The sequence below is a fragment of the Marmota monax genome, unplaced genomic scaffold (genome assembly GCF_021218885.2).
Source record: "Marmota monax isolate L192 unplaced genomic scaffold, Marmota_monax_Labrador192_F-V1.1 WCK01_AAM20220418_F8-fsc00037, whole genome shotgun sequence".
Lineage (NCBI taxonomy): Eukaryota > Metazoa > Chordata > Mammalia > Rodentia > Sciuridae > Marmota > Marmota monax.
In genome coordinates, this window is record NW_026693245.1 from 15094955 (window position 1) to 15118520 (window position 23566).

Sequence of the window (23566 nt, forward strand, 5' to 3'; positions counted from 1 at the left end):
TTTAGATTACTGATATAATCTTTTCAAAAGGAGTTGCGACTAGGGGTGTAGCCTACACCAGTAGGAGAGTGCTTGTCTAGCAGGCATAAGATCCTAGGTTCGTTTTCCAGCACCAAGGTGGTGGTGGGGCAAAGGAGCTATGCACTGAACAGAAGAGATTTTGAGCATAGCATGGTGTGTATTCTTTTGGTATGGTTCACAAGGTACCATTTTTGGGTTCTAGGAAGAGGGTTCTGGAGTAAGAATAAAAATACATAAACCTTATCACCAAAAATCTCTGTAAGTTGCTTTTGAAAACAGTGCTTATTTATGCTTCATTCTTTCATTTATCCATCGTTTTTATTTCTACTCTGTGCCAGTCACTTTATTGGATTCCTGAGATAACAGCTATGAACAAAGTTAGGGTTCTAAATGGGGAAGATAGGGTGGTTTGATATTTTGGGGTACTTGAGAACAGTTGTTGGTCAGAGATAGTCTTGGCGATACTGCTAAGACTATAGGATTTTAGGAACCTGAAAGAGGGTCTATAGTGACCCTCCTGAACTTAAGCTGTACACTTTACTTTTAAAAAAGAAAAACAGTAATAGAAGTTAGGGTCTTTGGGAATGTCTTTCATTAACAGGAAGTAAATATCAACTGAGAAACATTGGCAGTTTGCCTAGAAGTTCCTCTGAGATGTTTTTTGTACCTAACAAAGCTTCTGCTTGACACTTTGTGGTCATTTGACATACAAAAGGTTTGTCAGGATTAAGTGGAGGCAAATTTATATTTAAGCCTTATATTAAAGAAAAACTGATTATTACTAAAATAACTGTATCTTTTTGGCTATTATTAAGCTGGTGTTTTTAAATTTTTAGAAATATTTATACAGAAAAGTAAAGAAAAAGAGGAACTGCCATATAGCTATCACCTAGATTTAATTGTCAACAATCTACTTTTACTTTATCACTTGTTCTGAGCTGTTTCAAAGTAATTAAAAACATTTTGTGATATTATATTGCTTAACTCTTCTGTATTACTCTTTGATGAGATAGACTTTTTTTGCTTTGCACTTATTAACTAAATTTTAATCATATTACTATTTTGCTCTTTTAAGTATACATGTTGTCGAAGAGGGAGAAAGCATAGAGTTTAGAAGTCACTAGGGTGATAAAGGAGAGCAGTCACTGCTGATTTCACGGAACTTGAGTGTATACAATCAAGTGGTATTTAAAATTTTGCTGGAAATGGAGATATTAGACAGAAGATACCTCTTTTAAAAGATCCAAAGCAGCAAGAATTAGTAAGCAGTGTGGGCTGGACTGTTGCTGAAGAACTGTATTCATGTAGTGATGATTACTGGATAGTGAAGTAGAACTTGTTACTAAGTTGAAAAAAGTGTAGAAGCTCAGTGTGGAGCAGTGCTTTCAGGAAGATGGAATTATGAAGGAACAGCATTAGTTACAATTGGAGAAGCTAAGTAAATTAAAATTTGGTCAAGGACTGGGATGCTTAGATTAACTTTAGCTCAGCAAAGAACACCAGTGTATTCAGTAATAGGGCCTTGATTTAAGCAACGTTCTTTATTCATTAGACAAGCAGCTGATCATTAAACCTTTTCAACCAAATGCTAAAATTTTACAGTGGAAAGCTAATAATTACAAGTTGATTGTGAGTCAATAAGTGATCTTATTTTATCTGCTGATTAAGACTGTAAATATTAGGTGTGGGATAGTTATGGTCACCTGCAGTACGATTTAAGCATCCTGTTATGTCAGTTGCTTGGGCTCCAGATGGAAAATTATTTATTATTGGGTTATTTTACACTTTACACTGTGTGATAAAACTGGGTCATTAAATATATACTACTTATCAGGCAATGTCCTAGAATCTGGGGCTTGAAATATTAAAAAAAAAAAAAAAGTAAAGCCTTTCACTCAGGTTGTTAACAGGCTGCTGTAGAATCAGATGCTAAGACCTATAGAATGCTGTGATAAGTTGTACAGCACTGTGAAGGTGTGGGAAAGCCTAACTCTAAAAGTGGTACACTGATTGAAGAACTGAGGCTTGATGAATTAGTAGTGCTCCAAGAAGACAGGTGAGAGAGAGAGTTGCAGGCAAAAGGAATCTCTTGTACTTCAAAGTATAAAGAGTATGGTGTGTAATGTCAATAGGATTTTGTACAGGATAGTAGTACTAGGAGGTGATACATAAAAGCTAAACTCATACCAAATTTGTGCTTGCAATGTAAGAGGTTAGACTTCAAGAAAAAACAGTCCTAAAATTCATTTGGAAAAATTTTAAAGACTCAGAATAGCCAAAATAGTTCCAGGCAAAAAAAAAAAAAAAAAAAAAAAAAAGGAATGCTGGAGGCATCACAATATTCAACTTCACATTGTACTACAGAGGTATAAAAACAAAAACTGGCATAGTATTGGCATAAAACCAGACACATAGCCCAATGGAATGCATAGAATACACAAAAACGATCCCAAACAGTCATGTGATTTTTGACAAAGGTGTTAAAAATATATTTTGGAGAAAAGATAGCCTTTTAACAAATAGTGCTGGGAAAACTGGATGTCTTTATGTAAAAGAGCGAATCTAGGTCCCTGTCTCTCATTTGCACAGAAGTAAACTCAAAAGTGGGTCAAAGACCTAGGTATCAGACCAGAACTTTGCAACTCCTTGAAGAAAATGAAGGGTCAGTACTTCAACATACAGGCACAGGCAACAACTTTCTTAATAGGACTCCTAAAGCTCAGAAAATAATGCCAAGAATTAATATATGGGATGGCATTGAATAAAACACTTCAGCACAGTAAAGGAAACAAATGTAAAAAGAAAACTTAGAGAATGGTAGAAAGGTTTTGCTAGCTACTCTTCTTACCAAGGATTAATATCTTGAATATATAAAGAACTCAGAAAACTTACCACCAAAAACCAAATAACCCAATCTATAAACAGGCAAACGGCCTACAAATACATGAAAAAATATTCAACATCTTCAGCAATTAGGAAAGTGCAGGTCAGAACTATGCAGAGATTTCATCTCAACCCAATCAGAATGGCAACCACCAAAACCACAAATAAATACTGGAGAGGATGCTGGGGAAAATGAACACTTGGGATTGTAAAATTAGTACAACCACTTTGAAATCAGTATGACATTTCCTCAAAAGGATAGGAATGACCCAGCTATATTTCTCACCAGTATTTATTCTAAAGAATTAAAGTCATCATACTATAGTGATACTTGCATACTCATGGATATAACAGCCCAGTTCACCATGGCCAAATTATGGAACTAGCCTAAGTGTCTGTAACAGATGAATAAGTAAAGAAAATATGGCATATATACACAATGTAATTTTTTTCAGCCATAAAGAAAAAAAATTTTCTTTGCAGGAAAATGAGTAGAACTGAGAGCATTTTGTTAAGCAAAGTAAGCCAAACTCAGAATGTCAAAGGTTATATGTTTTCCGTCATGTGGAAGCTAAAGAAGAAAAGGGGAGGAAGGTTTTTGTTTGTTTGTTTTAGGGTGTGTGTGTGTGTGTGTGTGTGTGTGTGTGTGTGTGTGAATCTAAAATAAAAGGGAGACCAGTAGAGTAAAGAAATCAGGGAGAGGTGGGTGGTGGAAAAGGAGCTAGAGAATGAGATTGGCCAAATTTGTTATATTGTGTGCATATATGAATGTTTAACAGTGAATTCTACTACTACATATAATTATAATGTACAAATAAAAAATTTTTAAAAACCATTTGTTAAAATAATCATTTTGCTTTTATCACACTGAGGAAGGGTGAAAATAGTGACTTAATGACATTTAATTCTTTTGCCCAATTTTCTTTTTTTGAGTGGGGGACGGGCACCTGGGATTGAACTCAGGGGCACTCAACCACTGAGCCACATCCCCAGCTCTTATTTGTATTTTATTTAGAGACAGGGACTCACTGAGTTACTTAGCACCTGGCTGTTGCTGAGGCTGGCTTTGAACTTGTGATCCTCCTGTCTCAGCCTCCTGAGCTGCTGGGAATATAGTCATGTGCCACTGCACCTGGCTGTTTTGTCCAATTTTCTACATGGTTATTAAAAACATTTTTACAAGTGTCTTGTCAGGAAAATGAATAAGGTTGTTAGAGTACATTTGGCTATGTCTTTTAAAATCTTTTCATTTAGAATAGTATTTATTTCCTTTTTCATCTTCTCATGGTTTAAAAAAGACACAGTCAGTCTGGTAGTGTCCACCTTCGGCATTTGTTGGTTATGTTTTTTTGATTAGGTTCAGACTAGAACAAGGTTTTGACAATTTGTTGTGTCAGTCTTAATGATAAATTGTGTGGCTTTGATTTAGAACATCTTTTGCTAACTTTTCTTGAGGAGAAATTGTGAGGACAGTGGTCTTGAAGCTAAAAATGTGAAGAATATTTGAAATGCTAAAAGAAATAAAAACTGTAGTTTTTTGTTTTTTTTTTTTTTACATCTCTCTGCGTCTCAGTTAAAGTCACTAAATAGTCAGTGGGTGGCACTGTTTGTTCTTGTTTAGAAATAGAAAGTGCAAGTATTTGAGTTTTGCATGAACCAGTGCCTCAAGTGTTTTATTAAATAGCTTATTTGCATATTGTTTCACTGAATATTCCTTTCCTCCTCCACATTTTTTAGAAGAAAATGTAAAAAGAATATTTTTATTCTTCATACTTGCTTTCTTTATTACTTTTTTCATCTGAGCTTTTTATACATATATATATATATATATATATATAAGTTGATATTATCTGGGTCAGGTAAAAGTTTATGCAGAACTTGTAGATATATGATAGTTGGCTATGGTTTCTTCTTTATACCAGTGGTTTCTTTATTTGTCTCATATAGTTGGTTGAAAGATGTTAAAGAAAAAATTATTGAAGCAGACTTTATTTTAGAGGGGATTATCAGTGGGGTTTTGTAGTAGGAAAAGACAGAGATTGGGTGCAACTCTAAGTTTTATTTGTTTTGTTTTTGAGATGGAGTTTTGCTCTGTTTCCCAGGCTGGACTTTAATTCATCATGATCCTACTGCCTCAGTCTCCCAAGTAGCTGGGATTCTAGGTATGCACCACCATGCCTAGCTAGGCACAACTCTAAATACAAAAAAAGATGGGAATTCGCTGGGCACAGTGGCACATGCCTGTAATTCCAGTGGCTTGGGAAGCTGGTTCAAAGCCAGCCTCAGCAAACGTGAGGCATTAACCACTCAGTGAGACCCTGTCTCTAAATGAAATACAAAAAAGGGCTGGGGATATGGCTCCGTGCTTGAGTGCTCCCGAGTTCAATCCCAGATACAAAAAAAAAGGGGGGGGGGGGCGGAATTCTTAGCCAAGTAGCACTGGTGTGCCATGGTGGAAGGAGTTAGTAGAAATCTCAGGTGAGGGAGGTTACTGGCTAAACCAATCAAACAGTCTTCCAGTCTCTTGGAAAGCAGGCCAGGTGATCAGATATCCTCTAGAGAATTGTGAATGTGTGAAACCTGATTAGATTCTGGGAGGGATCAGATATCTAGGGGAGGATTTTGGCTATACAAATTCAGTGATTCTTGCAAAAATTGGATATTAGGAAAACAGGGATGTCTAAAATTTTCAAGCCTATTTAGAAGAGGATTTAGGAGAGGTAGACTAAATTTTGCTTAAGGAGAGGCTCTTGGTCAAGGGTAGTGCTCTTCTTCATGCTAATCATTCCTATTTGTTTAGAAGTTCTTTGTAGTTAGCCAACAACAACAACAACAAAACTTGGAGCGTTAATAGATGCTCAGCTTCTGGAATATGAAACAAAAAATATTATTCTTTTTTTTTTTTTTTGGTACTGGTGATTGAACCCAGGGGCACTTAACCATTACTACATCCCCAGTCCTTTTTATGTTTCCGAAACAGGGCCACACAAAGTTGTACAAAGTTTAGGTTAAGCAGTAGTTTGAAGGAGAAGATGCAAAGAAGAGCCGTAAATAATTAACTCGGGTTGTCATTTTGCTGTAAGCCAGAGACTGGTTCATAGTATGGTTTTTTTTGGTCTTGAAACTTGGATATGACATCCTTTGAGTTTTATTTTAGGGTTAGAGATGTCCTCTCCAGTGACTTAGAAGGCTGAAGTAGGAGGTTTTAAAGTTCGAAGCCAGATTCAGTAATTTAGCAAGAACCTGTTTAAAAATAAAAAGGGCATGGGCTATAGCTTAGTGGTAGAGTGCCCCTGGGTTTAATCCCCAGTACAATACCCCTCTCCTTTCCCCTGAAAGACTTAAGTACAGGGCTGGGATTGTGGCTCAGCAGTAGAGTGCTCGCTTAGCACATGTGAGGCCCTGGGTTCGATCCTTAGCACCACATAAAAAATAAAATAAGTATATTGTGTTCAATTACAACTAAAAAAATAAATATTAAAAAAAGACTAAGTACAAAATGGATCTAAAAGGTACAGTCAAGGCTATTGATTTCATTCTTCTGGATGAAATATTTGCCACAATAAAATATACTTGTTTAAAATTTACTTTTTATAAAATTCTTACTCCTTAACTGCATCTCAGTCTTCCTGTTTCACTTCTTTTGCATTCTTCTGACAAAATATTTTTATGATTTATGTTTTTGGGAAAGTATAGGATACAGTATTTACATATATGCATATTAAAAATTAGAATGATGGGTTTTCTAATTTCTGGACATCTACTTTAGCTTTTTATTCTCTGAAATGATTTTACTTACCATGAAAGACATTAATTTATTTTATGGTTTACTAATGTTAAAAGTTTACATTTTATGAGTATAGCATTGTTTTCTTCAGATTATTGTTTTACATTTTATGAAATAAAGCTTTTTTTTCTTTTTTAGATTGTTTTCTGATAAGATTGAATGTTTGCTTCTTGTTATAATATTACTTCAAGAGAAGATGTCACTCTGACTTTTTTTTTATTGGTGCACAATATTTATACATAATAGTGGGATTCATTGTGATAGATTCATCCATGTACATTACATAATTTGGTTGATTTCATTCTCTAGTATCTCTCCTTTGCCTTCCCTCCTCCCTCTGTCTGTTTGTCTTTTTCTGCCCTACTGGTCTCCCTTCTATACTCATGAGAACCCTTTATATTCTCCCATCCTCTTTACCCCCTTTACCTTCTATACATGAGAGGAAAACATATGATGGTTGACTTTTGGAGTCCACTTAGCATGATGTTCTCTAGTTCTATTCATTTACTGGCAAATGATATAATTCCATTCTTTTTTAGGCTGGATAAAATTTTCTTGTTAGGTATACCATATTTTCTTTATCACAGATACCTAGGCTGGTTACATAACTTGACTGTTGTGAATTGTGCTTCTATAAATATGGAGATGCGTGTATCACTGTGATATGCTCATTTTAGTTCCTTTAGATAAATACCAAGGAGTGGAATAGGTGGGTCACATGGTGGTTTCATTCCTAGTCTTTTGATTGTACTGATTTCTGTAATGTTTGTAGTAATTTAAAATTCTCCAATGTTGAGTGTTCCTTTCCTCCTGCGTCCTTGCCAGCATTTTTTGTTAGTATTGGTATTAGTGTTAGTTTTAGTGTTAGTACTCTTGATGATGACCATTCTGTGTTGAAATCTCAGTGTAGTTTTGATTTGCATTTTCCTGATTGCTGAAGATGTTGATCATGTTTTTCATTTATGTTGGGCATCTGTATTTCTTTTGAGAAATGCCTGTTTAGTTCATTTGCTCATTCATTGATTAGATTGTTATTACTTTTTTTAGTGTTGAGCTTTGTGAGTTCTTTCTGTGTTCTGAATATTAACCCTGTGTCAAAAGAGTAGCATTTAAAGATTTTCTCCCATTCTGTAAACTTTATCTTCACATTCTTGTTTCTTTTATTACATAGAAGCTTTTTAATTGGATACCGTACTATTTACTTATTCTTGTTCTTATTTCCTGAGCTTCAGGAGTCTTAGAAGAAAGTCATTGCCTGCACCTCTATGTTGGAATGTCGACCCTGTTTTCTTAGAACAGTTGCAAAATTTGTGGTCTTTGATCCACTTTGAGTTGAATTGTGTAGAGTGAGCTAGTTTTATTCATCTACATCTGGATATATAATTTTCCAAAAGGCTGTCTTTTCTCCAGTATGTTTTTGGCACCATTGTCAAGGATCAGATGACTGTATTTGTTTGTGTACCTTCTTTAGATTAACTTTTTATGATATTGCTGCTTATGCTACAAAACTATGATATTTGGGCTATAATGAAACATTTGGATTTAAATAATTTGATCTTACTCTGAAATATGAGAATATGCAAAAATGGCTTAAGAAATAGTCATTGTCTTGGCAGCCATTACGAAGTCAATCAACAATAAGTGCTGGCGAGGATGCAGGGGAAAAAGGTACACTCATACATTGCTGGTGGGACTGCAAATTGGCACAGCCAATTTGGAAAGCAGTATGGAGATTCCTTGGAAAGCTGGGCACCATTTGACCCAGCTATTCCCCTTCTCGGACTCAAAAGACCTAAGAAGAGCATACTACAGGGACACAGCCACATCGATGTTTATAGCAGCACAATTCACAATAGCTAGAATGTGGAACCAACCTAGATGCCCTTCAATAGATGAATGGATTAAAAATGTGGCATTTATACACAATGGAATATTACTCAGCACTAAAAAATAATAAAATCATGGCATTTGCAGGCAAATGGATGGCATTAGAGCAGATTATGCTAAGTGAAGTTAGCCAATCCCTAAAAAACAAATGCCGAATGTCTTCTCTGATATAAGGGGGGTGACTCAAAATGGGATAGGGAGGAAGAGCATGAGAAGAAGACTACCACTAAATAGGGAAGAGAGGTGGGAGGGAAAAAGAGGGAGAAGGGGAGTTACACAGAAGATGGAAGGAGAACCTCATTTTTATACAGAATACATATATGATGTTGTAATGAGAAAAAATTAAAAAAAGTGTGTCACATTAGATTGGATAGAGAGAAAGGATGGGAGAAGAGGGAAGGAGTAGGGGGGATAGGAAGGGCAGCAGAATAGAATAGACAATTTGATTGATGTATGTACATTCCATGTATGTATTATATGTCAAAATGCATTCTACTGTCATGACTAAAAAAAATAAATAAAAATTAAAAAAAAAAAAGAAATAGTCATTGACTCTGTTATCAAGTACACACAGAAAAGAGGGCCAAGGCCTATCCCTGATTTAGTTGGCAAAGATACAGAGGGCTATTTGCATTTTTTGCTTTTTATTAGAGACTTATAGTTATACATATCAGTTAGGTTCATCCTGACAAAATGATACATACATGGAATTCGATTTCACTTCACATTCCTCCCTCCTTTCCTTTCCACCTCTCTCCCCTCATTCTTTTTCCTCTTCTTTACTGATTTTTCCTTTAACTGATTTATCTATTTATCTATTTATTTGATCATTTCTACTTTTGCATAAAATTGAAATTCCCTGTGGTATGTTTACATAACGCACATAGCATGAATTTTCAAAATTCATTTTGCATTTCCTTCCTTTCCCCATCCCTCTTCCTTTCCTCTTGATCTTCTCTGATCTTCCCTATGTCTCTATGATATCTGATCCTCCCCTCATTCTTTTCCTTATTTTGCTCTAGCTTCCACATATGAGCGGAAACATTGGACCCTTCACTTAGCATGATGTTCTCCATTTTCATCCATTTAAAAGCATATACTATAATTTCAATCTTTATGACTGAGTAAAAGTACATTATGTATATATACCACGGTTTCTTTTTCCTTTTTTTAAAAAAAAATGTTTATTTTTTAGCTTTAGGTGGACACAATATCTTTATTTTACATTTATGTGGTGCTGAGGATTGAACCCAGTGCCTCGTGCATGCCAGGCAAGGGCTCTACCACTGAGCCACAACCCCAGCCCCATACCACAGTTTCTTAATCCATTCATCTCTTGATGAGCATCTGGGTTGACTCCATGATTTGAATGTTGTAAATTGTGCTGCAATAAACATTGAGGTGGCTGTATTGCTATTGTTTGCTGATTTTAGTTCTTCAGATAAGTACCAAAGAATAGAATAGTGGGTCATATTGTGGTTTCATTTTTAGTTTTTTGAGGAATCCCCATACTGCTCAAAGTGATGTTCTAGTGTGTAGTCTAGAGGGCCACTTTAAATAAAAAAACTTCTTATTCTTTTTAATTATACATGACAGTAGATATCATACATATGTGGAGTATAACTTCCCATTTTTATGGTTGTACATTATGTGGAATGAAACTGGTCATGTGTTTATAAATGAACATAGGAAAGTTATGTCTGATTCATTTCTACTGTCCCATTCCTATCTCCCTTCCATCCCCTCATTCCCTCTTGTCTAATCCAGTGAACCAGCAGTCTGCATAGCAGAGACCATTCAGCCTTTGGTTTTTTGGGATTGGCTTATTTCACTTAGCATGATAGTTTCTATTTCTATCCATTTATCAGCAAATGCCATAATTTCATTTTTTATGACAAAGTAATATTCCATTGTGTACAGGTACCATATTTTCTTTATCAATTCATCTGTTGAGGGGTCCTTAGGTTGGAATTGATGTAGAGTGAGCTAGTTTTATTCATCTATATATGGATATATAATTGTCCAAAAGGCTGTCTTTTCTCCAGTATGTTTTTGGCACCATTGTCAAGGATCAGATGACTCTATTTGTGAATTGAGCTACTATAAACATTGATGTGGCTGTATCAGTATAGCATGCTATTTTTAAGTCCTTTGGGTATATACCAAAGAGTGAGATAACTGGGTCAAATGGTGGCTCCATTCCAAGTTTTCTGAGGAATCTCCATACTGCTTTCCAGAGGGGTTCACCAATTTCCAGTGCAAATAGCAATGTATGAGTGAACCTTTTCCCCACATCCTCACCAATATTCATTACTACTTGAATTCTTGATAATTGCCATTCTGACTGGATTGAGATGAAATCTCAGTGTAGTTTTAATTTGCATTTCTCTAATTGCTAGAGATGCTGAACATTTTTTTTTTATATTTGTTGACTGATTGATTGTATTTCATCTGTTGAGTTCCTTTGCCCATTTATTGAGTCATTTGTTATTTGTGTGGGTTTTTTTTTCTTTCTTTTTTTTTGGGGGGGGGGTTAAATTTTTTGAGTTCTTTATATATCCTGAAGATTAATGATTTATCTGAGGTGCAAGTGGCAAAGATTTTCTCCCATTCTGTCCACTCCCCCTTCATGTTCTTGATTGTTTTCCTTTGCAGTGAAGAAGCTTTTTAGTTTTATACTGTACCATTTATTGATTCTGGATTTTTATTTCTTACACTGTAGGGGTCTTGTTGAGGAATACAGTTCCTAAGCTGTATTAGATGGAGATTTGGGCCTATCTTTTCCTCTAGTAGGTACAGGGTCAGAGGGCCACTTTTATATTCAGATAGTTTATTACTTAATTTGACATAAAAAGGAAGTTAGCTGAAGGTACCAGCTTTGCTTCACATGCTAGAAAGAATGACACTGCAACAATTGGGTATGTATGACTCTAGTGCAAGTTGTGGGATACCCCATTACTGAGAGGCAGTTTTATATTCTACAGCTCTTTTTCAAGGGAAATGGGACAGAGACCTTTGTACTTCTTTAGAACCCGAGAATTGATGAGAGGCTATCCCAAAACAGCCTAACAGAGTTTAGGGATCAAACTGTTTTTGCCAATGTTTTTGAAAGCCCTATATCCTTTGTGTTCTAGGGAATCAAATGATGTGTTCCAAGACTCAGAGTAGCTGAGGTAAAGGCAAAGTTAATCAAAATGATACAACTTGATAATCTTGAATAAGAAAAATATTTCAAATTACATTAATGATCACTAGTCAATACTCTCGTATCTATCTATCTATCTATCTATCTATCTATCTATCTATCTATCTATTATTTTTAGCTAAGTGTCTATCCAGATTTAGCTGTATTGCTCTGAGACCTTGTGGAAAGAACTGAAGATACCATACTGGTTCTGCTTCACATGGGGAGACAGAAGCTTACTACATTATTATTGGGAAAGTCAAGGTTTTTAAATAGTGGTATACATTAGGAATGCACCTTGAGAAGCCATGTGGTTTGTATGTTCCTGGGTTTAAATATCCCAGAGTTCTTTGCCTAAAACTGGAACATAGAAAGTTTGACTACTTTGTGGCTCTGGAGGCTGAGGCAAAAGGATACTGAGTGCAGAGCCGGCCTCAGCAAAAGTGAGGTGCTAAGCAACTCAGTGAGACCTTGTCTCCAAATAAAATACAAAATAGGGTTGGGCATGTGGCTCAGTATTCAGTGCCCATGAATTCAATCCCCCGTCCCCCCCCCCAAAAAAAAAAAGAAAGAAAGAAAAAGTTTGATTACTTTTTGTATGATATAGTGTATTCATTTATCTGATATAATTAGTGAACAGTCTACTAAAAAAACACAGTCTGTTTTTTAAACTCAGGTTGCAAACTCATGATTAGAGGAGCAGAGGTGGTAAAGGTAAAAAATATCAGACTGCAATGCGGACATTAGTTAAGTATTGTTTCAAGAAACTAATAGTTTCAGGGTGTGTGTGTGTGTGTGTGTGTGTGTGTGTTTGTATTTAGAGCAATAGCCAGTATATTTATGCTTTCTTATCTGCATTGGGACTAAAACATATTTGAAACATTACTAGAAATACTCTATTTTAAATCTTATTTAAAATGTTTTATGGTAAAACAAAATGTATTACTTTGCAGTTCTAATTTATTATTGTTCTAAGTTTATAATATGTCATGAACTATTTTGTTGCTATTTCTTTGTAGTTAGCTTCTGGAATTTATAATTTTGCCTGCTCTCTGTGGAATCATCATACAGATACATTCCTGCAGCAGATTTCTTCTGGCAGTGAAGCTGCAATTCTAAGTTCACTTGAACGAACTCTACTATCATTAAAAGGTACTGTTAATCTTGATATATATATATATATTTTTTTAAGTAGTATACGTCAGGACAGTCACCATATAGTTTTTTTTTTTTGTTGTTGTTGTTCCAGATTGCACTGGTAGAAATATTTTAATTTCTTCCTGAGAGACAAGGGCTTATTGGTCATTTGTGAGTTTTTTTTTTTTTTTTGGGAGGAGGGCGGAGAAAAACTTCTCTACCTTTTTAAAATTCATATTACTATGGCCTTATGCCCCTGAATGTATTCCTTTCATGGACCTCCACTTTTTGTTTCTACTTTACTTTTCTCATTCTTGGCCCCTATACTTCTCATTGTCTTGCTAACTTTTTTCTGAAGTCTTAGAAGCTTGATTGAGCTTAATCTTATAGCCATCCTTTCCCAAAGGATGGTTATGCCTCAGTCTCACTTAGGTTTTTAGAAGTGCTTGAGGACTCATCAACCTGTGCTTTCTTAAACTTTGCTTATCTGCATTCCCTTAACATAAATTTCTATTTCATTTTGCCTTAGTTATATATCTTGATGAATATATTCCAAGATTCTTTTTCTAAAACATACACATTTGTTTCATATTCTTTCTCTTCCAGCCCCTCTCCTATTCTGGTTACTAAGACTTTTGTTGTTTTTGTTTTTGTTGTTTTTATCTCATGTAAACTGTGTTTCTTTCTTGCTACAATTCATTTACATTCTTCCCAGTTTTACTTACAAGCTGTTCTATCATACTCACTCTTGTACCTTTGAATCCCACCACACATTCTTGGCACTCCCCTAATGCATCACTTGTATTAATGAAACAAATCCCAAATTGTCAGCATGTTTTGGCATCCTGTGAACAAATGTGTAAGTGATTTTAAGGGATTGTTGACAAAAATCTGTTAATGGAAGTGAACTGAGATGATGTTGTCGTTATTCCTTTTTTTTTTTTTTTTGGTACCAGGGATTCAACCCAGGACACTTAACCCTACAAGTAGGATATATTAACCACATTTTACAAATGAGGAAAATTAGATCTAGAAGAAAGATTTCTCAAAATAATATAGCAGGTAGGCAGTGGACCAAGGATTTAAATCTAGTGTTGCCTGGAATTCTGTTATCCTACTTGTCTCTCAATGTACACTAGTTTATCATAGTTACTCATAGAGTGCTCACGTTTGAGCACTAAATTCTATTTCAGATTTGAAATTAGTATAATGTAGCCTAATACTGAAGTTTTTTAGTCTATGTTAAAATTTATAGAGATAGCCTCAATTTCAAGTAAGAATACTAATAATTATATAAATTAAACTAAATTTTGCATTATAGTTATGATTAGTGACAACAACACTACTTTTGTGGTTCAGAACTACTAGGCTTTCACTACCTAACCAAACAACCCGGTGTTACTTCTCTTCTATTAAATGAGAGAGTAAAGGTAGATTAACCTTCAAGCTTGATTAGGTTTTATGATTCAGTTGTTATTATAATTGTGATTTTAGCTTAACATTATCATTATGATTTTAATGTGAAGAAATGAGATCCAAGTAAAGTTTACCTTTATTTTCCAGTGCTGCGTAAGTTAACTGTTAATGGATTTGTGGAACCTCATAAGAATATGGAGGTGATGGTGAGTAATGGAAGTAATTTTTTTCTTTGTGGCTTTGAGACAGTGTTTGGTCTTTTCTTGAATGTTTGAAAACATAATTTTCTTATCTGTCATTCATTTAAAAGTTTTTATTAAATAACTAACTAGGGTTTTACCATTCTGTGTATATAATAGAGTGAACTTTTACACTTCTGGTCTGTTTTCACTACATCAATGTAGCTATTCTATAAAGGAGAGGATATAGGCCCTCTGTCTCAAAAATGATAGAATGGTACATTGGCAGTGTTAATTTGATTTTTAAGTGAAAATTAACTCCTGTGAATTTGAGTGCTCTTAAAATATTAGGTTCATTATAGACATTTATATCCTTGATATTTTTCTTTTGTTTTTATGTATTTGAAATGAATTTCTTCTACTGATCATAAGATTAATACATGTTCTTTGCTGTCAGTTTACAAAGAATAAATTGATGAGAGAAAAACATTGACAAGCCCTTACAAGTTGTGATATATGTTCATTGTTGGTATATATCCATCTACTTTTTTTCTTTACAAAAATGCATAGCTACATTTTCCGCCTAAATGAAATGGCATTTATATTCATTCAGATTTCTATTAGTTTTATGAGTGAGTTTACCTCAGCTAAAATGTTGCTTTCTGTGGATTGCCTTGGGTACTACATGAGACGTGAGGGGAAAAAATGCATCCCTTTGGGTCCTTTGACCTCCCTAACAGATATTTGACCAGAGCCACAGTTTTTTGTTTTCAATATTTAATGGATTCAATTTATTAGTAAGATTTTGGTTGAAGCAATGGCTCTGTTCTTAAGAGAGTTTAAAATCCATATTGTCATGTGATACTTAGCTTGTTTTATAAAAGTTAACATGCTCTCTTTTTTTTTTTTTAAGTTAAAAAAGGAATAAAAAAGTAACATGAGATACAAATAATTTTTCAATTTTGTTATCCAGAGGTTTTGTTAAACTTTAGAAACATTCTTTGAGGCATCTTATGTCTATACTTTCAGGTGTACTTTTTCTCTTCCTCAGTATTATATAAATGGGACCATATTTACATGCTGCTTCCTTATCTCCTTTTTAAGAAATTTTTTAACAAACTCAATGTATTATGGATCATTTCCCCAGGTTAGTTATTGTTCTGTGTCATGTTTTTAAATGATAATATGGTTTGTCCATATGATTATCACTCAACCAATTTTTTTTTTTTTAATTTTTTTTATTGGTTGTTCAAAACATTATAAAGCTCTTGACATATCATATTTCATACATTAGATTCAAGTTGGTTATGAACTCCCAATTTTACCCCAAATACAGATTGCAGAATCACATCGGTTACACATCCACATTTTTACATAATGCCCTATTAGTAACTGTTGTATTCTGCTACCTTTCCTATCCTCTACCATCCCCCCTCCCTCCCCTCCCATCTTCTCTCTCTACCCCATCCACTGTAATTCATATCTCTCCTTGTTTATTTTCCCATTCCCCTCACAACCTCTTATATGTAATTTTGTATAACAATGAGGGTCTCCCTCCATTACCATGCAATTTCCCTTTTCTCTCCCTTTCCATCCCACCTCATGTATCTGTTTAATGTTAATCTTTTCTTCCTGCTCTTCCTCCCTGCTCTGTTCTTAGTTGCTCTCATTATATCAAAGAAGACATTTGGTATTTGTTTTTTAGGGATTGGCTAGCTTCACTAAGCATAATCTGCTCTAGTGCCATCCATTTCCCTGCAAATTCTATGGTTTTGTCATTTTTTAGTGCTGCGTAATACTCCATGGTGTATAAATGCCACATTTTTTTTATCCATTCATCTATTGAAGGGCATCTGGGTTGGTTCCACAGTCTAGCAATTGTGAATTGTGCTGCTATGAACATCGATGTAGCAGTATCCCTGTAGTACGCTCTTTTAAGGTCTTCAGGGAAAAGTCCAAGAAGGGCAATAGCTGGGTTCAACCAATTTTTTTAAAAGATAAATTAATACAGGATTTCTCTAATTTATGTGGATAATTATTTATTGATAGATTTACTGGTTGTCTCAATTTTTAATTATTGATTGATAAGAGATTTTGGAATGAACATTTAGGTACCTGTGTAGGGTACTTTTCAAATTATATCTTTAGGATATTTTCCTGAAAATGGAAATGTTATACAGATTTATAATACTGATATATAATCAGTTTGCTGGAAGATACAGCAAAAAAAAAAAAAAAAAAAAGAAGAATCTCAGTTTTAGACAGTGATACGTTTTTAGTTGCCATAATACCAAAAGAAAATTTTCTAGAAACCAAGTGAACATTTCTCCCTCAATTCCCTAATTAGAATATAAGTTCAGTGAAGGCAAGGACTTATTTCTTTTTTATTTTATTTATTTATTTTTTTGTGGTTGTTGTTGTGGTGCTGGGGATTGAACCCAGGGCCTTGTGCATACAGGGCAAGTACTCTACCAACTGAGCTATATTGCCGACCCAGGACTTTGTTTTATTCACTGTTCACCCCAGAGCTTCAGCTGTAGAAGAAGTACTCAGTAGTTACTTGTTGAATGAATGCATATATAATAAATTAGAATCAATGGATCAGAAAGCTCAGTAATTATATGTAATAGGACTCTTGAGTATCAGAATTAACTAAAGTATTGACAAAATTTGTCATTGTTTTCTGTGAAAACAAATTGATTTGGATTATATTCCTATAAAGTGGAATAGTGGTTTTCATTGAATATAATTAGTATTTTGTGAGCTTGTGTCTTCTCTGTCTTCTTCTGTCTCCAGATACTATATGTAAGACTTTTCTCAGTTATATGTCCCTTATTGTAGCATTTAAGGAACATAATCCAATTGAAAAGAGGATTAAATTTGAACAAATTTGGGACTGCTTTTCAAATAATATAAAAATAGCATAAAACTTAAAAGCTGCCATAGAAGCAAATATGATAGTGGTGAGATTCTAGGTTTATGAGAAAGGGCCATTTTTCAGTTTGAATCTAAGCCTTTTTCTGAGAGTCTGGTCTTGGGTATTTACTTATCCTCACTGATACTCATTCTTTTTTTGTAATATGGAGATGAATTAATAGCACCTACCTCATTGGATGTTGTGAGAATTAAGGTAGATAATGACTTTTGTAATAAGGTTGGCAAACAATTAATTACAATTTTATTGTTATTTTAATTTGAGTTTTTGTTCTATTATTACATAACATTAGTTGAACTGGCTTATTTGGACTATGGATTAGTCAGCTGCCTGTAATTCTGTATGCTTCTTTTTCTTTTCTTTCTTTCTTTCTTTCTTTCTTTTTTTTTTTTTTTTTTTGCAGTTCTGGGGATCAAACCCAGGGCCTCAGTGCATGATAGGCAAGTGCCTTACGGATGAGCTGTACTCCCATCTCAATTCTGTACATTTCTGATTCTCTTGATTAACCATTTTCTGCTATCTTTGGAGAATGCTGACTGATAATTTTATTTTTTAAAAAATTCTTTCCATTTTGTAGTTAATGTGTGGTACTTTTATAAAGTTAAGATACATATAGGATTGTAGTGATCATATTTCATCTATATCGAAACCTTTTGCTGTTGCCTTATTCTATGAATCTATTGTTCATTATTTGTCAGTTATTCCCAACTGTGCCTAAATAGAAGAAATAATATGAAAATGGAAGAATGACAGTATTGCCAATAGGAAGATGGCAGTGGTGAAGTTAATTGCCCTACAATTGTTTTTACTGTGTTGACCATTGTGCTGCATCATGTTTCAGGAACGTATTTAAAAAAAACCTAGAAATACAATCATTTTACTCTACTTTTTAGCTTTTATTTAACACAGTTCAGAATTTAGACTTTCCTGTCTGAAATGGTAAAGAGAGGAAAGATGATATTTGAGAAATTGTTCCCAATTTTTTAGATGAATCAGGTAATAGATGCGGAGACTGAGAGCAGCACTTTAAATTCTGATGATGATGGTGATATTGATTGTCTAAGTAAAATTTCAGCCTATAAATCTTGATGATATCCTAATTGAATTTTTTCAAATTCAGCAATTGATGAATTGGTAGTATATTTCTGTAGACAAAGATAATATGGCATTATCGAGTTAAACATTGTTTTGTGACAAACCTAGACCTTCCCTTTTGCTAAAAGCACATGACATTGACATCTTTTATGATGTTTACACACCCAAATTTAATGATACAAAGAAAACTTATTACAATGTTTATTTTTCTACTATAACTGTATAGTTATTTCTGCAAATTATTCATAAAATATCTTAAAGTGTGTATTAAATATAAAGGCCTGGGGACTGGGGTTGTAGCTCAGTGGCAAGGCACATGTCTCACACATGTGAGGCACAGGGTTTGATTATCAGGATCACATAAAAATAAATAAATAAACAGAATAAAGATTAAAAAAAAAATAGGGGTCTGGATGTGGTATTGCATGCCTGTAATTCCAGCAACTCCAGAGATTGAGGCAGGAGGATCACAAGTTTGAGGCTAACCTCAGCAATTTAGAGAGGCCCTAAGCCACTTAGCATGACCCTGTCAGAAAATAAAAAGGGCTGGGGCTGGGGTTATGGCTCAGTAGTGGAGCACTTGCCTTGCATGTGTGAGGCACTGGGTTCAATTCTCAGCACCACATATAAACAAATGAATAAAATAAAGGTCCATTAACAACTAAAAACATTTAAAATTTTTTTTAATGAATGAAAAATAAAAAGGGGGGTGCTGGGATTGTGGCTCAGTGGTAGAGCGCTCGCCTAGCATGGGCGGGACCTGGGTTCGATCCTCAGCACCACATAAAAATAAAGGCATTGTGTTGTGTCTATCTACATCAAGAAATAAATATTTAAAAAAATAAAAAGGGCTGGGGTTGCTCCTGGGTTCAATTCCCAGGTGGGTAACTGGTAATGCTTTTCTTTTCTGGTATCTGAAGGTGCATGAAGTGTCTAAAACTAATACTTGACACTTACCTACATGTGGTTCAAATAACTGGTATCTTTATTCATTTATTGAGTATTACTGTCAAGTCTTGTCCCTGTATTCAAGGATAGATCAGTAAACAAAGCAAAATTCTGGCCTTCAGGAGCTTGCATTCTACTTAGAGGAGCCAGATAATAAATAGACAAACAGTATATCAAGGGGTGGTAAGGCCTGTTAAGAAATATTATGCAAAGTAAGGAGAATAGAGGGTGTTTAGTGAAACAGGATGCTTTCATGAGTAGATTTGAATTATTGTAAGTGATTTGTGTTAACTGACGAGTTACTGAAGAGGCAGAGTACTACAGTTACTTTCTTGTGGAAGATTTGTTTATAATGATTTGTTTTTTTACTTTATATAAATATATGTCTTAGTTGTAGATGGACACTTTATTTTATTTTGTTTATTTTTACTTTTTTTATGTGATGTTTGAGATCAAACTCAGTGCCTCACACATGCTAGGCAAGTGCTCTATGACTGAGCTACAACCCCAGCCCTTACTTAGTTTAATTTTAACCTATTTTTCTTCAGTTGATTTTTTTAAATATTTATTTTTAGTTGTAGATGGACACAATACATTTATTTTATTTATTTTTATGTGGAGCTGAGGATTGAACCCAGTGCTTCGCATGTGCTAGGCGAGCCCTCTACCACTGAGCCACAACCCCAGCCTCTTCAGTTGATTTTTTAAAATGATGTATAGATATGTCATAGTATCCCTGAAAAAAAGTACAAGGTAAATGTTATAATAGAATAAATCAAGACACTTTAAAATGTATTCTTTTTTAGGGTTTTTTACATGGGATATTTGAACGTCTAAAACAGTTTCTGGAATGCAGTAAGTACTTCCATCATAGTAGTTTTTACTATTGAATCCTTATTTGTTACAGCTTATTCATTATTCATTAATGACTAGGGTTGGTGAAGAATTAATAGGAGTTAAAGAGTGGGTCCCTATCCATTCAGAGCTTCTCTTCCCATATGCAAGTCTGGAGAAAGTTTTTGTCTGAGCAACTCATTTGTTGGACAATCTGAGTGAATTCTTAGTAGCTGGATAGATAGTGTATGTGGCTAAAATATGCTTCTTATACCTTGATAATTAGCTTTTTAAAGGTAGATTGGAAGCTTGGGTTTGTCTCCATCTACCTTTCTTATTCTGAGTATAGAGGAAACCTTTATTTAAAAGAATCTATTTTGTGTCCATTTCTTCTTCTAATTTCTACTACAATCCCCCCTTTCCAGGCATACATCCATAGCAGTCATAATGTTGAATAGATAGTAAGTTATATACTATATGCCAAATGGTTTTTAGGCTTTTTTATGTTTTCTGTATCACTGTGATATAAATTTTGCTAAATGATCCTTTCATTTTGCAAATATCATATTCATTATCCCCAGCTGGATCACATTTAGGATGTGATCTGCCCTACACAGAGAATATAACATTTATATTTGCGTTTATTTTACTGGTGGTCTCTTATCCTCTTACCTTCTATGTGATTGTAAATACTGTGTGTTCATGTTCATTTGGGCATTTCCTACCTTGAGAAGGTATATTAGTCTGTACTTTTAGTGATGGTTGATTATTATATGTTAGTCATTTTAAACCTAGTTTAAATTATTGACCCTGTTGCCAGGCATGCTCTTGGGTACTATGCATGAAAATGTGAATAAGATAGCTCATATTGTGTATTTTTTAAAATATTTATTTTTTAGGTGTAAAAACATAGATAGTGCCTTTATTTTTATGTGGTGCTGAGGATCGAACCTGGGTCCCGTCCATGCTAGGCGAGCGCTCTACCACTGAGCCACAATCCCAGCCCTCATATTGTGTTTTTAATTTAAACCACAGTGGGGCTGTCATTTTTCTTTGGTCATAAACTTGGGGTTAGCAGAAGGAAGAACCGAAGTCCTTCTAGAATAGTAGAATGAGATAATTGACAAAACAGATTATGAGGAGTTGATGGGCTGATGGACATTATTCTGATGTGCAAAATAAGGGAAGGGAAATTTTCACAAGGATACTTCAGAAGTGATAGGAAAAGTGATAGTGAATATATTACTGAGTGTTTTTTGTTGACTGAAAAGTACTTCAGTTAGAACTAAAACAGTTTTTGAAAATGCGATTTATGATTTGTTGCTAAAATTGTCACCTTTTTACTTTAAAATGGGTTCGGTTTCTCTTTTAGGGTTAATTTTGTATAATTTGGCTGTGATGCTTATTTTATTAAATGAAATTTTACTTGCTATTGGTTTTTGAATAATAAGTTAATAACGCAAAATATACAAGAATGTAACAGGCAATATTTTTGCAAAAGTTTTGGTATTTTGTTTGTGAATTTGTACGATATTATCAACTTGTGCTAATTTGTGAAATGTATTTTTAACAGGTAGAAATATAGGTACAGATAATGTGTGTAGAGATAGGCTGGAGAAGACCATCATTCTTTTTACTAAAGTGGTAAGTTTTCTTTTTATCTTGAGTACATTTTCTGAAATTAATATATCTTCTCAAATTTAAGAAGGAAAATGTTTTTGTAATCATAAATTTTCACTTGAATGTAAGGAAACTCATATTCTTACTCTTTGTAGGAAAGCTAAAATCACCTTTGTATAATGTAACTTTTTGAATGCATATAATAGTTAAATTTATATAACAAACCTTCACAATCCTAACGAGTGTTAGAGAAGTTGATTCCTCTAAAGCTCATTCCTAGACCCACTGGAAAGAGCTGAGATTAAGAAGATGGCAGTTCATCCTGAAATAGATGAAATGCAGCAGGTAGAGTAATATCAGGAAGTCAGCATATTCAGAATGATTGTCAAATATCATCAATATCATGTTTTGGTTTTAATTTTTATTTAATTTTTTTCAATTTGCCCTTTTTACATATACATGACAGAGTGTATTCTGACATATTATACATACATGGAGTATAACTTATTAGGATCTCATTCTTGTGGTTGAACATGATGTTGAACATTAACTCGTATGAAATTTGGGCTTGGAGAATTGGGAAAAGTGCAGAGTTGGGTTAAAGAAATTAGGAAGATCTGGTTTGAGGAGTACTTGCACTAAAATAGGTACTTGGAGAGAGGTGGGAATATCTAAGCCTATAATCTATTTTCTCTCTTTCTCTCTTCTCTCCTTCCCACCCCCCTCCCTTCTTCCTCACCGCCTCCCTTCCTCCATTTCTTTCTTTTTTTGGGGGGGGGGGGGTAACCCTGAATTGAACTCAGGGACGCTTAACCCTGATCCACATCCCTAGCCCTTTATTATTTTATATTTTGAGGCAGGGTATTGCTAAATTGCTGAGGTTGGCCATGAACCTGCTATCCTACTCTCAGCCTCCCGAGTCACTGGGGTTATAGGCAAGCACCACCACACCTGGCTATTTTCCCTTTTTAAATGAAGGTTCAGAATACAACAGACACTAGTATGGCAGTATGTAAAAAAGTGGATGTGTAACTGATGTGAATCTGCAATATGTATACGGGGTAAAAATGGGAGTTCATAATCTGCTTGAATCAAATGTATGAAATATGATATATCAAGAGCTTTGTAATGTTTTGAACAACTAATAATAAAAAAAAGAAAATAAATAAATAAATGAAGGTTCAGTATTAGGGTTAGAATTGTCTGTTTCCCTTGGGGATAAAAGGAACAGGAGTAATCTGGAGGGGAGGGGAGAGAAAGAAAAGGAGTGTGTGTGTGTGTGTATGTGTGTGTGTGTGAGTGAGTGAGAGAGAGAGAGAGAGAGAGAGAGAGAGAGAGAGAGAGAGAGAGACTGTGTTTATATGTATGTGTTTAGGTGGTAGTCACTTTTAGTTTTAGTTGTCTTCATTTCTTATGTTCCAGATAGCCTCAACAGTAAAACTTGACCTTCTGGGATCCAGTATAAAGTTGCCTCCAATCCTTTAACACCAAGCAAAGTAAAACAGGATGATGAAGTTAAGTTAGTCAGTGGGGCTGGGCAGTGTATATCTCTGACACTTGCCAGCATCTCTGCAGTTCCTGCTCAGTATATCAATTATATAAGTAAAATTTTAAAAACATTGTTTAGATAGTCTGTATTA

General features: G+C 34.5%; 1 protein-coding gene across 5 annotated transcripts in view; it reads left to right on the top strand.

Moving 5' to 3' along the window:
- Ipo11 (importin 11) overlaps positions 1-23566 on the top strand; it is a 210906-nt gene that overhangs the window by 56223 nt on the left and 131117 nt on the right. For all 5 annotated transcript variants that reach the window (XR_006854389.2, XR_009227979.1, XM_046456311.2 and 2 more), the window contains exons 6-9: positions 12782-12914; positions 14463-14521; positions 20279-20327; positions 21880-21950. Coding sequence is in view for 3 of the 5 variants with exons in the window: in XM_046456311.2 (XP_046312267.1) it covers positions 12782-12914; positions 14463-14521; positions 20279-20327; positions 21880-21950 (312 nt within the window). In the remaining 2 variants the exon portion in view is untranslated. The remainder of the gene's footprint in view (positions 1-12781; positions 12915-14462; positions 14522-20278; positions 20328-21879; positions 21951-23566) is intronic.